A 16,616-nucleotide genomic window follows, 5' to 3' on the forward strand; every position below is an offset into this window, starting at 1 on the left:
TATTTTTTTAAAAAAAGATAAGCAGGACTTCCCTGCTGGCCCAGTGGTTAAGAATCTACCTGCCAATGCAGGGGACATGGGTTCGATCCCTGGTCCAGGAAGATCCCACATACCACAGAGCAACTAAGCCTGCATGCCACAACTACTGAAGCCCGCGCGCCTAGAGCCCAGGCTCCTCAACAAGAGAAGGCACTGCAATGAGAAGCCCGGGCACCCCAATGAAGAATAGCCCTGCTCACCGCAACTAGAGAAAGTCCGCACACAGCAACGAAGACCCACGCAGCCAAAACAAAAAACAAAAAACAAAAAAAAATAAGCAATCAGATATACTGTATAGCATAGGGAATTACAGCCACTATCTTGTAATAACTTTTAATGGAGTACAATCCTTAAGAATACTAAATCACCATGTGGTACACTTGAAACTAATATTATATTATAAGTCAATTATACGTCAATTTAAAAAAATAGGGACTTCCCTGGTGGTACAGATCATTCAGACAGAAAATAAATAAGGAAACACAAGCTTTAAATGACACAGTAGACCAGATAGACTTAATTGATATTTATAGGACATACCACCCGAAAGCGGAAGAATACACTTTCTTTTCAAGTGCACACGGAACATTCTCCAGAATAGATCACATCTTGGGTCACAAATCAAACCTTGGAAAATCGAAATTATATTCCAACCACAAAGCTATGAGATTATAAATCAATTACAGGAAAAAGAACTGTAAAAAACACAAATACGCAGAGGCTAAACAGTGTGCTTCAGTGATCTCTTGGTTATAACCAAGAGATCACTGAAGAAATCAAAGAAGAAATTTTAAAAATACATAGAAACAAATGATAACAAAAACACGACGATCCAAAACCTATGGGACACAGCAAAAGCAGTTCTAAGAGGGAAGTTTATAGTAAGTCAAGCTCACCTCAGGAAACAAGAAAAATCTCAAATAAACAATCTAACCTTACACCTAAAGCAACTAGAAAAAGAAGAACAAAGAAAACCCAAAGTTAGTAGAAGGAAAGAAATCATAAAGATCAGAGCAGAAATAAATGAAATAGAAATGAAGAAAACAATAGCAAGATCAATAAAAATAAAAGTTGGTACTTTGAGAAGATAAAATTGATAAACCTTTAGCCAGACTTACCAAGAAAAAAAAGGGAGAGGACTCAAATCAGTAAAATTGAAATGAAAAAGGAGAGATTACAACTGACACCACAGAAACGGGGGATCATAAGAGACTACTACAAGCAACTATATGCCAATAAAATGGACAACCTGGAAGGAATGGACAAATTCCTGGAAAGGTACAACTTTCCAAGATTGAACCAGGAAGAATTAGAAAATATAAACAGACCAATCACAGGTAATGAAATTGAAACTGTAATTAAAAATCTTCTAACAGGAGGGGGAAGGGTAAGCTGGGACAAAGTGAGAGAGTGGCATGGACATATATACACTACCAACTGTAAAACTGATAGCTACTGGGAAGCAGCCGCATAGCAAAGGGAGATCAGCTCGGTGCTTTGTGACCACCTAGAGGGGTGGGATAGGGAGGGTGAGAGGGAGGGAGATGCAAGAGGGAAGAGATATGGGGATATATGTATATGTATAGCGGATTCACTTTGTTATAAAGCAGAAACTAACACACCATTGTAAAGCAATTATACTCCAATAAAGATGTTAAAAAAAAAAATCTTCCAACAAACAAAAGTCCAGGACCAGATGGCTTCACAGGTGAATTCTATCAGACATTTAGAGAAGAGTTAACACCTATCCTTCTCAAACTCTTCCAAAAAATTGCAAACCCGTTCTATGAAGCCACCATCATCCTGATACCAAAACCAGACAAAGATATCACAAAAAAAGAAAATTACAGACCAATATCACTGATGAACATAGATGTAAAAATCGTCAACAAAATACTAGCAAACAGAATCCAACAACACATTAAAAAGATCATACACCATGATCAAGTGGGATTTATCCCAGGGATGCAAGGATTCTTCAATATATGCAAAACAATCAATGTGATACACCATATTAACAAATTGAAGAATAAAAACCATATGATCATCTCAATAGATGTAGAAAAAGCTTTTGACAAAATTCAACAACCATTTACGATAAAAACTGTCCAGAAAGTGGGCATAGAGGGAACCTATCTCAACATAATAAAAGCCATATATGACAAACCCACAGCAAACATCATTCTCAATGGTGAAAAACTGAAAGCATTTCTTCTAAGATCAGGAACAAGACAAGGATGTCCACTCTCGTCACTATTATTCAACGTAGTATTGGAAGTCCTAGCCATGGCAATCAGAGAAGAAAAAGAAATAAAAGGAATACAAATTGGAAAAGAAGAAGTAAAACTGTCACTGTTTGCTGATGACATGATACTATACATAGAAAATCCTAGAGATGCCACCAGAAAACTACTAGAACTAATCAAGGAATTTTGTAAGTTTGCAGGATATAAAATTAATGCATAGAAATCTCTTGCATTCCTATACACTAACAACGAAAGATCAGAAAGAGAAATTAAGGAAACAATCCCATTTACCATCGCAACAAGACGAATAAAATACCTAGGAATAAACCTACCAAGGAAGCAAAAGACCTGTACTCAGAAAACTATAAAACACCAATGAGGGCTTCCCTGGTGGTGCAGTGGTTGAGAATCCGCCTGCCAATGCAGGGGACACGGGTTCGAGCGCTGGTCTGGGAGGATCCCACATGCTGCGGAGCAGCTGGGCCCATGAGCCACGGCTACTGAGCCTGCGCGCCTGGAGCCTATGCTCCGCAACAAGAGAGGCCGTGAGAGTGAGAGGCCCGCGCACTGCGATGAAGAGTGGCCCCCGCTTGCCGCAACTAGAGAAAGCCCTCGCACAGAAACGAAGACCCAACACAGCCAAAAATAAATAAATAAATTAATTTAAAAAAAAAACAAAAAAAAAAACACCAATGAAAGAAATCAAAGATGACATAAACAGATGGATAGATATACCATGCTCCTGGATTGGAAGAATCAATATTGTGAAAATGACTATTCTACCCAAAGCAATCTACAGGTTCAATGCAATCGCTATCAAATTACCAATGGCATTTTCCACAGAACTAGAACAAGAAATTTTACAATTTGTATGGAAACACAAAAGACCCCGAATAGCCAAAGCAATCTTGAGAAAGAAAAGCGGAGCTGGAGGAATCAGGCTCCCTGGCTTCAGACTATACTACAAAGCTACAGTAATCAAGACAGTATGGTAGTGGCACAAAAACAGAAATATAGATCAATGGAACAGGATAGAAAGCCCAGAGATACACCCACACACATATGGTCACCTTATCTTTGACAAACAAGGCAAGAATATACAATAGAGAAAAGACAGGCTCTTCAATAAGTGGTGCTGGGAAAACTGGACAACTGCATGTAAAAGAATGAAATTAGAACACTCCCTAACACCACACACAAAAATAAACTCAAAATGGATTAAAGACCTAAATGTAAGGCCAGATACTATAAAACTCTTAGAAGAAAACATAGGCAAAACACTCTATGACATGAATCACAGCAAGATCCTTTTTGACCCACCACCTAGAGAAACGGAAATTAAAAAAATAAACAAATGGGACCTAATGAAACTTAAAAGCTTTTGCACAGCAAAGGAAACCAAAATTGAGACAAAAAGACAACACTCAGAATGGGAGAAAATATTTGCAAACGAAGAAACTGACAAAGGATTAATCTCCAAAATGTACAAGCAGCTCATGCAGCTCAATATCAAAAAAACCCCAAACAACCCAATCCAAAATGGGCAGAAGAGCTAAATAGACATTTCTCCAAAGAAGACATACAGATTGCCAACAAAAACATGAAGATGCTCAACATCACTAATTATCAGAGAAATGCAAATCAAAACTACAATGAGGTATCACCTCACACTGGTCAGAATGGCCATCATCAAAAAATCTAGAAACAATAAATCCTGGAGAGGGTGTGGAGAAAAGGGAACCCTCCTGCACTGTTGGTGGGAATGTAAATTGATACAGCCACTATGGAGAACAGTATGGAGGTTCCTTAAAAAACTATATATAGAACTAGCATATGACCCAGCAATCCCACTACTGGGCATATACCCTGAGAAAACCATAATTCAAAAAGATACAGGTACCACAATAGCCAGGACATGGAAGCAACCTAAATGTCCATCAACAGATGAATGGATAAAGAAGATGTGGCACATTTATACAATGGAATATTACTCAGCCATAAAGAGGAATGAAATTGAGTTATTTGTAGTGACGTGGAGGGACTTAGAGTATGTCATACAGAGTGAAGTAAGCCAGAAAGAGAAAAGCAAATACCATATGCTAACACATATATATGGAATCTAAAAAAGCGGTACTGACGAACCTAGTGGCAGGGCAGGAATAAAGATGCAGACGTAGAGAACGGACTTGAGGACACGGGGGAAGGGGAAGCTGGGATGAAGTGAGAGAGTAGCAATGACATATATACACTACCAATGTAAAATGGATGGCTAGTGGGAAGCAGCCGCATAGCAAAGGGAGATCAGCTCGATGCTTTGTGACGACGTAGAGGGATGGGATAAGGAGGGTGGGAGGGAGGCACAAGAAGGAGGGGATATGGGGATATATGTATATGTACAGCTGATTCCATTTGTTGTACAGCAGAAATTAACACATTTTAAACAACTACTGAGCCTGCGCTCTAGAGCCCTCGAGCCACAACTCCTGAAGCCTGCGTGCCTAGAGCCCGTGCTCCGCAACAAGAGAAGCCACAGCAATAAGAAGCCCATGCACCACAATGAAGAGTAGCCCCTGCTCACCGCAACTAGAGAAAGCCCACATGCAGCAACGAAGACCCAACGCAGCCAGAAATAAATAAATAAATAAATATTAAAAAAATAAAAATAAGACTATTTAAAAGACAAATTATTTTTAAAGAAAATGTCTTGGGCAGGACTTCAGATGAGACAGGAGAGATCTCAGGGTGGGTGGGGCAACATACACCAGCTTTATGAGGAAGATGCTGTCATTGGTGGCTTCTGGTTTCCTGAGTCAGTTGTGAGAAGGAAGCTGCACACCAGGTAGTGGAGGAGCAAAGTGTCAGAGCAAAACCTCTCGCCCCACATCCTCTGGACAAAGAGGGCAGGAGGGAGTTGCAATTGCCCAGTCCAGTTTCTTCCTTTGAACTGTAAGACTGAACACGGCGTCTTGGTCCGGGCAGAAGGGACGCTATGATCACAGAATTCCTGACCCTGCTTTACCTTGGTGAGTCTCCAGGATGGGGACCGATGGGCTTGGATGGGTGAGAACATTCACGGTGGAGTGGGGGTTAACATGGGGGATGTGACAAGTACAGAAATTATGGCTTCTGTGTGTTGGGTACAATCTACCGGCTGTGGTACCCACATGCCCTCGTTTTGGTGCTCGCACATAAGGGATGAGGGAGCAGACGTACAGAGACGTGTGGTAATACCCTTGGTTTAATTGGCTGAGATAGGCACGGCTCCGATGGGACCTCCACGTGTGTATCATCTACGTACCACCGTCTTGCCTTGAATGTTCCATTGGCATATAGGAGGGCAGGGTCTACAGGGTGTGAAAAGCTGTGAGTTTGATTTTGAACGAGGAATACAGAAAAGACCTACTGTTACCGAGTCCAAACTTGTACTGCTTGCTGCATGACGGACCAATAATTCAAGAGAGACAAGTTGTTGGGGCAAGGAATAGTGTCAGCAGACCAAGAAAAGGGTGGACTAATGTTCCAGAAAACCATCTTGCCGGGGGTCTGGATGCTAGTTTCTTTTATAGAACCAAGAGGGAGAGGTGAGGAGGTAAAGTTAAAAAAAAGGCAACAAGTTGTCACAAATATTTCCTTGTTCCGGCCAGACTTCAGAAGGGGTACATTAACTTCTTCTTTCTTGCAGCCATTCACGGGTGGGCCTGGTCAGGGTGTTTCCTGTGAGCCGAACAAAGGTATTTTAGCTTAAGGCTCAGGCATGGGAGGCAAGGTTCCTAGAAATAGGCCATTATGTCTACTTTAAGTTTCTAGGCAACATCGCTTTAGTGATTAACTTGTAGCAAAAGCAATAGAATACAAAGGTTAAAGTAAAAGAAACAGATCCAATATGGAGTCAGATTTGTTCTTCCCTATGACCCTAAGGCAGGGAACAGTGGATATAAAGAACATTTTCTGCCCAGCCCTATCCTTAGCCTGATTTCAACCATCCTCAACTTGAACATAAGGTGATCAAACAGACCTCGGCTTCTAGGATGGAAGACCTGGAATATAATCTTGGCTTGGTCTCACGGGAGCGCCAGAATTTGAAACAGGAGTTCCACCAGACTGAGTGCCTAGTTCCTCCTTCGTGAGAGGGGCGGCAGGGGGTGGGGGGGTGGGGTGGGGGAAGGGATGGTGTGGAGGACATCAGGACTTATCATCTGCCCTAGTTCCTTCTTCCTTCTTCTGGGTTCAGCCCTTCCCTTTGAGGTCATGCTTGTCCCACGCACACATCTGAGCTTGAGAGGCCGGTCACCATACCCCAAACCTCCAGCTGCAGGGCAGAATAAACGGGACGGTCACTGACATCGTCCTCCTCACATTTATTCCCTGGGGCTGCCGTAACGAATTACCGCAAATCGGGTGGCTTAAAACAACAGGCCTCTATTCGCTCACCGTTCTGGAGGCCAGAAGTCCAAAATCAAGGTGTCAGCAGGGTTGATTGCTTCTGAGGGAGGGGCGGGGGCTCTGAAGGAGAGTCTATTCCATGCCTCTCTCCTCGATTCTGGTTGGGAGATGGCTGGCAACCCTTGGCATCCCTTGGTGTGTAGACGCATTACTCCAAAGCCTCACATGGTCACATGGCCATCTTCCCTCCGTGTGTTCTGTCTCCTGTTGGGTTAGGGTGTCCGCCTACTCCAGTACGACCTCATGTGAACTGTCAACTGAAAAATGAATCGCACAACTTAAAAGTTGAGAGTTAATGTTTTATTCGGTGGATATTCTTAGGACTTCAGGCCCAGGAGACAGCATCTCAAGTAACCCTGCAGGATATACAGGAGTTTTGTATCAAAGGGCAGGTACTTTGAATGTCCAAAGATTATTGTTAATGAAAGAAAACCAGGTATCTCAAGTTAAGGAATTTAGCGCTTTTCTGTATATGGGAAGATGCATGAGTCTGGGCTCACTGAAACCATTCCTTTGATAGGCACCTCAGCTCTCTGGGGTCAGTATCCTGCGTTTTCTCATCCTGAGTTCCCTCGGGGCTCACCGTGAGGAGTGCCTGCAGTCTGATGGCTGCTAGATGGCAGGGATTCTTTGTTTCCTTCCTGAGTTCCCTCAGGGCTCACCAGCTCACTGGTGGAGGTGGCTATAATCGCTGATGACTGTGACATCCTTTGTTTACCGATATGGCAGGCAATATTTTATTTTTCAGACTGCAGTTAGGATTCTGCATCCAATTCCAGTGTGTGTGTGTTGGCGGCACTGTCTCGCCCAGCACCGAGCAACTCTCTGACACCAGCTGGGTGTCCCACAGTTCAACTCCCGCTGTGACACTATCTACCTGGAGATACTGTCAGATCCCACAGATGAAGGGCTCTGTCCTAAAAGACGACCTCCCTCCCACTTCAGATGCCAATCACAAGCCCTGGTGGCCACCTGTGTTTCTGTCCAACTGGCTATAGATTGAAGGTTCCAAAAGCCCCCTCCTTGGGTTCCATTAATTTGCTAGAACTCAAATTTGCTAGAACACAGAACTCAGAGGAACATTTGACTCACTAGATTACTGATTTACTGTAGAAGAATTGAACTCAGGAACGGCCAGATGGAAGAGACACACAGGGCAAGGTATGAGGAAAAACCTTCTGAGCGCGCCACACTCAAAAAATCTCCACGTGTCCAACACAGAAGCTCTCTGAGCCCCATCCTTTTGGGTATTTATGAAGGTTTCACTACATAGGCATGATTGATGAAATCCTTGGCAATTGATGGCCTCCCCAGAGGTCAGGGGGTGGGGGAGGGTGAGACTGACAGTTCCAACCCTTTAATCACGGGGTTGTTTCTGTGGCAACCAGCCCCCATCCTTAGGTTACAGAGAGACTTTCCAAAAGTTACATTAACATAGCAAAAGACACCTTTACGTCTCTCAACACTTCGGGAATTCCAAGGGTTTTAGGAGCTCTGTGCCAGGACCAGGGACAAAGACCCAATATATGTTTCTTTTTCTTTCTTTTTTTTTTGTTTTGTTTTTGTTTTTGGCTGTGTCGGGTCTTAGTTGCGGCAGGCGGGATATTCGTTGAGGCATGTGGGATCTTTCCTTGCGGTGTGCGGGCTTCTCTCTAGTTGTGGCGTGAGGGTTTTCTCTCTCTAGTTGTGGCGTGAGGGTTTTCTCTCTCTAGTTGTGGCGTGAGGGTTTTCTCTCTCTAGTTGTGGCGCGCAGGCTCCAGGGTGCCAGCACGTTGCCCGCGGCATGTGGGATCTTAGTTCCCCGACCAGGGATCGAACCCGCGTCCCCTGCATTGGAAGGCAGATTCTTTATCACTGGACCACCAGGGAAGTCCCTATGTTTCTTGTTATAAGTCAGAACATCATAGTAATTTTCCCCTTCTCTAGAGAGCTATGGTTTCTAGTGTCACCCACTCCTCCCTTTCTAGCATGGAAATGGTACAGCTCTCCATGTGGTGTATGTAAAGACCACACTAAATGTTAAATGTGTGCTGCGTGACTGAGTCAGGCAGAGAGGGTGCCTGTATGGTAAAAGACAGTTATCTGTAAAGGACCTGCTAAATAATGTAAGTATGTAAATGGCTGATGTATGTAAAGAGTCTACCAAATGATAGATACTCGCTGATTGGTAGTTATTTATTATAATTATTTCCAGTGAAATATGCTTACTTATGTTGCTCACTGCTCCCTACCTCAGAATTCTACTAAACTCCAAGGAGCTATCCCTTTATTCTTTGCTTTTTCAAGCTACCCTACATGCCAGTGGGTCTCTTCCCCTTAGTAACAAGTGTCTTCATTGCAGCCAGTTCTCTGCCTAAGTCAACTGTGGTCCTTTATTAAGAAAGAAATAAGGACTTCCCTGGTGGCGCAGTGGTTAAGAATCCGCCTGCCAATGCAGGGGACACGGGTTTGAGCCCTGGTCCAGGAAGATCCCACATGCCATGGAGCAACTAAGCCCGTGCGCCACAACTACTGAAGCCTGTGCACTCTAGAGCCCACGGGCCACAACTACTGAGCCCATGTGCCTAGAGCTTGTGCTCCACAACAAGAGAAGCCACCGCAATGAGAAGCCCATGCACCACAACAAAGAGTAGCCCTCGCTCGCCGCAACTAGAGAAAGCCCACGCGCAGCAACAGAGACCCAACACAGACAAAAATAAATTAAATTAAAGAAAAAAATAAGTTCTGAGGATCTAATGAACAGCATAGTGACTATAGTTAATAACATCGAAATTGGCTAACAGAATGGATCATAAACATTCTCACACACACAAAAGAGGTAACTTTCTGACGTGACAGATATGTTAACTAGCTTGAATGTGGTGATCATTTTACAATGTATACGTACATGAAATCATCACGTTGTACACTTTGAATACATTACAGTTTTGTTTGTCAAGAACAGAGAACCCCTCTCCCAATGTTTACCTACTCCTTAGTAGGGTTTCCTGATGTAAAGTGAACCTAAGGCAATTGTGTGCTAATTAAAAAAAAAAAAAAAAAAGGAAGAATGGGAATCACCATTTGAGCAGAAGATTGGCTGATAGCACAGCTGAGGTGACGTGAGACTAAAAGCAGAATATGCGGAGGGCCTAAAAAGAGACCATGAGACCTGGGACCCCCTTGACCAACCAGAAGCCGATTTCCTACCCATCAATGTAGCCATTCTCACCGCTAATGCAGCCTCGGTCCACTGTCACTCCCCCACCTCCCTGCTTCCTGGTGAAGCTTGGGGGCTTGTGTTTTTGAGTCCATCCCTGAGTGGAAACAAGGGCCAGATGTCCTGAGTCACTCTCATGTCTACAGAAATTCTAGCTTCACCCATTAACAGAGCCCCAAGCCTGGCATCCATTTGCCCCACAATATGGGACTGGGGGGGTCCCTTATTTCCATCCGTGGGTTAATGTCTCCATCCCAGAATGAAATATAAAGAATAGAGCACAGAAGAGATAGGGGCTAAAGTATGTAAAGATCAAAGCTGCAAGTGAGGAGAGCATTTGGGACCAGAAAACATCTTCAATTCTTTGTGAAAAGAATGACCCCCTCATGGAGAGCAAATCTCCCCATGTGGATGTGGGTGGAAACCCACATGGACACTCCACAGTAAATAACTGTTGCATTCTTTAAATGGAAAGCATAAAAATTGCAGTCACAGAAAATACAGGTAAATGTTCAGTGATTTCCAGATGGTAAAAGAAGGACTAATTATGAAAGGAATGCAATATATCAGAAAAAGTTGCTGGCATTTTGTACATAAACATAACTTTTTTTTTTTGAGATGGTGCCTGGGAAATAACTTTTATGTACTTATTTATTTTTAATTGAAGTATAATTGACTTACAATGTTATATTAGTTTCAGGTGTACAACATAGTGAGTCGGTATTTTTATACATTACACAATGACCATCGCTGTAAACATAACTTCCAAATAACAAACAATGGGACAAAAGTAAAAGGTGAAAAAATAAACCCAGGGAAGTACCTGCAAGGAATAAGGCAGATCTTTAACAGATGAGTCACACAGTCTCTGCCTGATTTTTACTCAAAGACAAACATATAGAGATTATCATACTCAGCGAAGTAAGTCAGAGAAAGACAAATATCATATGATATCACTTATATGTGGAATCTAAAAAAAGATATGAAAGAAATTATTTACAAAACATAAATAGAATCACAGACATAGAAAAAAAAACTTATGGTTACCAAAGGGGAAAGGGCGGGGAGGGATAAATTAGGAGTTTGGGATTAACATATACACACTACTATGTACAAAATAGATAACCAACAAGGACCTATTATATAGCACAGAGAACTATACTCAATATTTTGTAATGACCTATAAGGGAAAAGAATCGGAAAAAGAATGTTATATAACTGAATCACTTTGCTGTACACCTGAAACTAACACAACATTGTAAATCAAAACTCTACCTCAATAAAGAAAAAAAAAAAAGACAAACATATAATTCATCTCTCATGAGAGTTTCTCTTCCAGGGCTTTGTCTGGGCAATGAAGATGAGAAAAATAATGGTAAGTTGTCTCCCACTTAGACTCTGTTCCTGCGCCCCAAGTTTCATGACCTTTTTCCCTTTCATCCTCTGAATTCTAGGAGGGTTTTGGTGGTCACCAAGATGAAGAGTCAAACTAATTCCAAATTCTTTCCAGAGAAATTTTCCAAATCCCTCCTCCATGCCTTGCCCAGCTCAGAGGTTGAACACAGCAGCAACGTGACCCTCAAGTGCCAGTCTGACGTCCAGAATGTGACATTTGTGCTGGGGAAGTTGCAGGACTCTGGGTACAAGCAAGAATGCAACTCAACAGGACAGGATACTAAATTCCTCCTCACTGACCTGAAGCCTAAAGATGCTGGACAGTACTTTTGTACCTACAAGACAGTGGCTGTAGAGAAATGGGAAATCAGTGTGAGAAGGCTCTTATCAGGGATTCTGAGTGGGTCTCAAGGATGTGAACGTGGGCGAGTGTTTCAGAATAGAGTTTGTTAAAAAAAACAAAATTCAACTGAGTACATTTTAAAGATCTAATTGGCTTTCTCAAATAATTCATGAAGGAGGAAGCATCCCTTCTAGCAAGTAGAGAGGAGTTCCATAGGGCTATAGAAAAGGAGAGGTTTTTAAAAACCAAACAAGGAAGTCATAAATAAAAAAGATCATTTCAGCTTTAGGTTAACCTACCTATGGAGTACAGAAGGGATCTATGTGGCAGATTACCTCATGGTCCTCTGGGGGATGGAGGAGGCCCCTGTGATGACCTCATTGGTGTGACCAGAAAATTCCCGGCTGACCACTTAAGACAACATTTTTGGGGACGGGGTGGGAGGGATGCGGGTTTGAAGCTTCAGTTAGGTTAGGTAGTAAGCCCCAGCATGGTCTACATAAATGATTCCATTTTGGGCCTGTGGTTTGCTTTTTAACAAGGTATTAACAGAAAATTTGAGGTACAGTAAGGCCAAAGATAAGGATACGATTGTTATTGAAAAGATAGTTTGTTACAGTTCCTAAGAAAAGGGGACATGTCATGCCACGCCATGCAGGACCACATGGGGAAGCACCCGGTCAGGACGTAGAGACAAGGGGCGGAGTGTTGGCAAGAGCCTTTACTGAGGTTTCTGTGGGAAATAACAGGCTGAGGATTGGATCTGGGATAGAGGCTGTCCCTGGTTGTCTGGGACCTGGGCCTGGGGTGATTAGGGCAGAGAAACAATGTCCCTGAGTATAAGAGAACAATAAGGGAGGTGGCTGGAAGTGTGGGCTCTGTATAGGTTGGTTTGCATTTGAGAGGTGTGCTTGAGGGTAAGTTTTTTCCTGTCCCTAGAAATTGGATAAACATGGGAGGAGAATCCCTCTAGGGTCAGCAAGGTCCCAAGATGTCAAAGCATCAAATGTACGCTGAAAACTACAGGACTCTGATGAAAGAAATTGAAGAAGACAATGGAAACAGAAAGCTATCCCATGTTCAAAGATCAGAAGAATTAATATTGTTAAAAATGTTCATATTACCCAAAACCTTACATAGATTTGATGCAAATCTCTATTAAAATTCCAATGGCATTTTTCACAGAAATAGAACAAACGATCCTAAAATTTGTAGGGAACCACAAAAGACCCCAAATAGCCAAAACAATCCCAAGAAAGAAGAACAAAGCCATAGGCATCACACTTTTTGATTTCAAACTATACTGCAAAGCTATAGTAATCAAAACAGTATGATACTGGAATAAAAATAGACACACAGATCAATGGAACAGAACTGGGAACCCAGAAATAAACCCTTGTATATACAATCAACTAAATTTGACAGGGAAGCCAAGAATGCTCAATGGGGAAAAGATAGTCTCTTCAATAAATTGTGTTGGAAAAACTAGATAACCACTTGCACAAGAATGAAACGGGACCTCTACCTTCAACCACTTACAAAAATTTAACTTGAAATGGATAAAAGACTTAAACATAAGACTACAAACAATAAAACTCCTAGAAAAACACAAAGGGAAGAAGATCCTTGACACTGTTCTTGGCAACAGTTGTTTTGGATATGACACCAAAAGTACAAGAAACAAAAGCAAAAATAAATAAGTGGGACTACATCAAACTACAAAGCTTCTGCACAGCAAAAGAAACAATCAGTGAAATGAAAAGGCAACCTACCAAATGGGAGAAAATACTTGCAAACTGTTGGTGCTCTTTCCTGGGATAGGACTGGAAGGTGGGGTTAGGATTGGAAGTAGTGTCATTCATAAATATTTTTGTTCTTAAAATAATAGTGAACTTCAGCAGTATTAAGAAGAGTAATCTAGTGCTCTGGCCCTGGTTTGGGGACCTAGTGAGCACCTGGAGAATGGAAAAGACATTCTCTTCCCTGCTCCCCAAAGAGGGCATGGAGTCCATAGACAGAACTTGAGGATTTATGTCCCCAAAGTTCCCATATAAACATCGTGATTGCTTTTCTTGCATCCTGTTTTCTAGATGAAGATGATGAAAGTGGACCTGACCCTGCAAAAATAGGTAATATAATTAGAGAGGACTTGTTTTTCCCAGTTGTATCCACCTCATGAGGCAGAGGATGCCCTTCTGATTAAAAGGCACAAGGAGAATCTTAATGCCCCCTCTCTCCATGTTGGGAAGATGCTCTCTAAGGCACTCCCAGGTTCTGAAAACACTGGTGAATGAAACAGCACCAGGTGCATCATCTGCCATTTTACATAATGAAAAACTACAGTGGAGTTTCATGAAGAATGAGGGTGAGTTTGTGTGACTGGTTTGGGGAACGGGACTGGGACCTGTGGAGTCTAGGTACTTTGGGAATATATATGATCAAAGACTTGCTAAAACTTTAAAGTTCTCAAAAAACGGTGAATATTAAAATTTTTTTCTGATATTGCTTTTCCGTGAAGAATTGACTAAGATTCTACCCTCAGAGATTCTCGTAAAAACTAGGGCTTTCTTCAGGTTTCAACTGAAATGGGCTTATCCATAAAAGGATTTATTTTTGCCATGCCCTGCGCTTGTGGGATCTTAGTTCCCCAACCAGGGATCAAACCCGGGCCCCTGGCAGTGGGAGTGAGGAGTCCTAACCATGGGGACCACGGAGGAATTTACGTAGATGCTTAATCGTTTTTTCTTTCAGCAACTCATAACCTTCTTGTAATCTACTCCAATGAGCCAAAATTGTTCAAGGTTGTCATTAGTATAATAGAATTTTTTAAAAAAAGATATCCTCGGGACTTCCCTGGTGGTCCAGTGGTTAGGATTCTGTGCTTCTACTACAGGGACCATGGGTTGGATCCCTGGTAGGGGAACTAAGATCCCACATGCCACCCCCCCACACACATCCCCGGCGTGGCCAAGAAAAAAAAAAAAAAGATATCCTCCATTGTATTCCTCTTTGAAAATGTTTTTATTCAGTATTAGCAGGCTTGGGAAAATGACTGCTACACCATCCAAAATGACTGTTACTCTACCCGGTAGAGTCAAAGAACTTGGAAGTATCAGAAATGAGATGGAAAGTCAAAGCTATCATATTTTTAGCTCTTCTATAATTTATTTTCTTTCTTTTTTTATTGATATATCACTCCCATTCCATAAATTCACCCTTTTAAAGTGGACAAGGCAGTGGCATTTGGCATATTCACAAGGTTGTGCAATCATCACCACTATAATTCCCCAAATGAAGTCCCATTAAGCAGTCATTCTTCATTCCCCCCTCTCCTGACAGGCCCTGCCAACCATTAATCTGCTTTCTGACTCTACGGTTTTGCCTTTTCTGGACATTTCATGTAAATGCATTCACAAAATATGTGGTCTTTTGAGACTGGCTTCTTTCACTTAGCATAATGTCTTCAAGGTTCCTCTATGTTGTAGCATGTATCAGTACTTCATTCCTTTTCATGGCTGAATAATATTCCATCATATGGATAGACCACATTTTGTTTATCCACTCATCAGTGGATGGACATTTGAGTTGTTTGTACCTTTTGGCTATTGCAAGTAATGCTGCTGTGAATTTAGGTGTACACATACCTGAGTCCCTGTTTTCAATTATGTATCTACCTAGGAATAGAACTGCTGGGACACGTGGTAACACTATGTTTAACTTTTTGAGCAACTGTCAAATTGTTTTCCAATGTGACTGTACCATTTTACCTGCCCACTAGTAATTTATGTGGGTTTCAATATCTCCACAACCTTTCCAACACTTGCCTTTTTTCTTTTAATTTTATTATAGCCAACCTAGTGGGTATGTATATCATTTCTTAAAATGTACTTTCAGAGTTCATATGTACACCACCACAATTCTAAACAGAGTAAAGTATCTGTAAGCGCAGATATGCTGTCCCCAGCCTGTATACACATGCCTCCAAGGTACTAGAAAGGGACCCTCTACTCCAGTTCTGTGCAGAGACCAATGATCAATTTCATCACCTAACTTTGCCATAAATCCAGGCTTTCCTTCTGGTGCCTGTGACTTCATTTATGCCCTGTGTCAAGCTGTATCCCATTGCTCTGTCAGATGCCTTAGACCAATAGCATAGACCTTCTGCAAATGTATTTTTGTAATTTGTAAATAGTGATGCAAAGTCTAACCAGGATATGTGGACATCTCAGGGCAAACCCAGTTTAGTGGGCGGTGGACAATTTTGTAATAACTTACTTCTCGTTTCTAGTGAACTGCTATGTGAGAGAAACTGTAGGGTAGTCAAGGGCAGGACTGAAAGCATGAGGCAAGGCTGATGTTTCTGTGCTTGCATCCAGGAACAGCTGCTCCTGCCCCATTTTCACATGTCCGTGGGGATGCACTGCTCCACAAATGGCAGCCATTGGTAAAGGGGTGCCCTGGGCCACATAAATCCCAAGGCATCCTTCCAGGCAACCCCCCAGCAAAGACATCAAAGTGCTCACGTTGGAAAGGGGAAAAAGCCATGATCTAGCACGCAAAAAAAATGGCAAAGGAATCTGAGGGAACACGGGTGGAGGAACGTTGACAGCATCTGTAACAGAGGGAGATGGGTGTGGGTAGAATATTGGGTGAGAAAATAATCATGATCACTGCAATCTCATTATCTTACACATTGAGTCAGATTCTAGACTGAGTGCTTTAGAGCCAATATTTTTCATCACCACCTCTCTCTTCAAGTGAGGTATTCGGTTTTTTTTGGGGGTGGGGGCATGCCAGAAGGCATGTGGGATCTTCCCCAGCCAGGGGTCAAACCCGAGCCCCCTGCATTGGGAGCGCAGAGTCTTAACCACTGGACCTCCAGGGGAGTCCCAAGTGAGGTATTCTTACCTCCTTTTCCCCCATCTCCTTTCCCGCCGTTTCATGGAGGTAT

General features: G+C 42.3%; 1 protein-coding gene across 1 annotated transcript in view; it reads left to right on the forward strand.

Moving 5' to 3' along the window:
- The first annotated feature begins 2,974 nt into the window (after positions 1 to 2,974).
- The window catches only part of VSTM1 (V-set and transmembrane domain containing 1), a 20,615-nt gene continuing 6,973 nt past the window's right edge, over positions 2,975 to 16,616 (forward strand). Inside the window, exons 1-3 of the mRNA XM_082436803.1 lie at positions 2,975 to 5,308; positions 11,267 to 11,302; positions 13,756 to 13,794. Of these exons, the coding sequence (XP_082292929.1) occupies positions 5,275 to 5,308; positions 11,267 to 11,302; positions 13,756 to 13,794 (109 nt within the window). The 5' untranslated portion in view covers positions 2,975 to 5,274. The remainder of the gene's footprint in view (positions 5,309 to 11,266; positions 11,303 to 13,755; positions 13,795 to 16,616) is intronic.

The sequence above is a fragment of the Balaenoptera physalus genome, assembly GCF_965194825.1.
Source record: "Balaenoptera physalus genome assembly, chromosome: 19".
Taxonomy (NCBI): domain Eukaryota; kingdom Metazoa; phylum Chordata; class Mammalia; order Artiodactyla; family Balaenopteridae; genus Balaenoptera; species Balaenoptera physalus.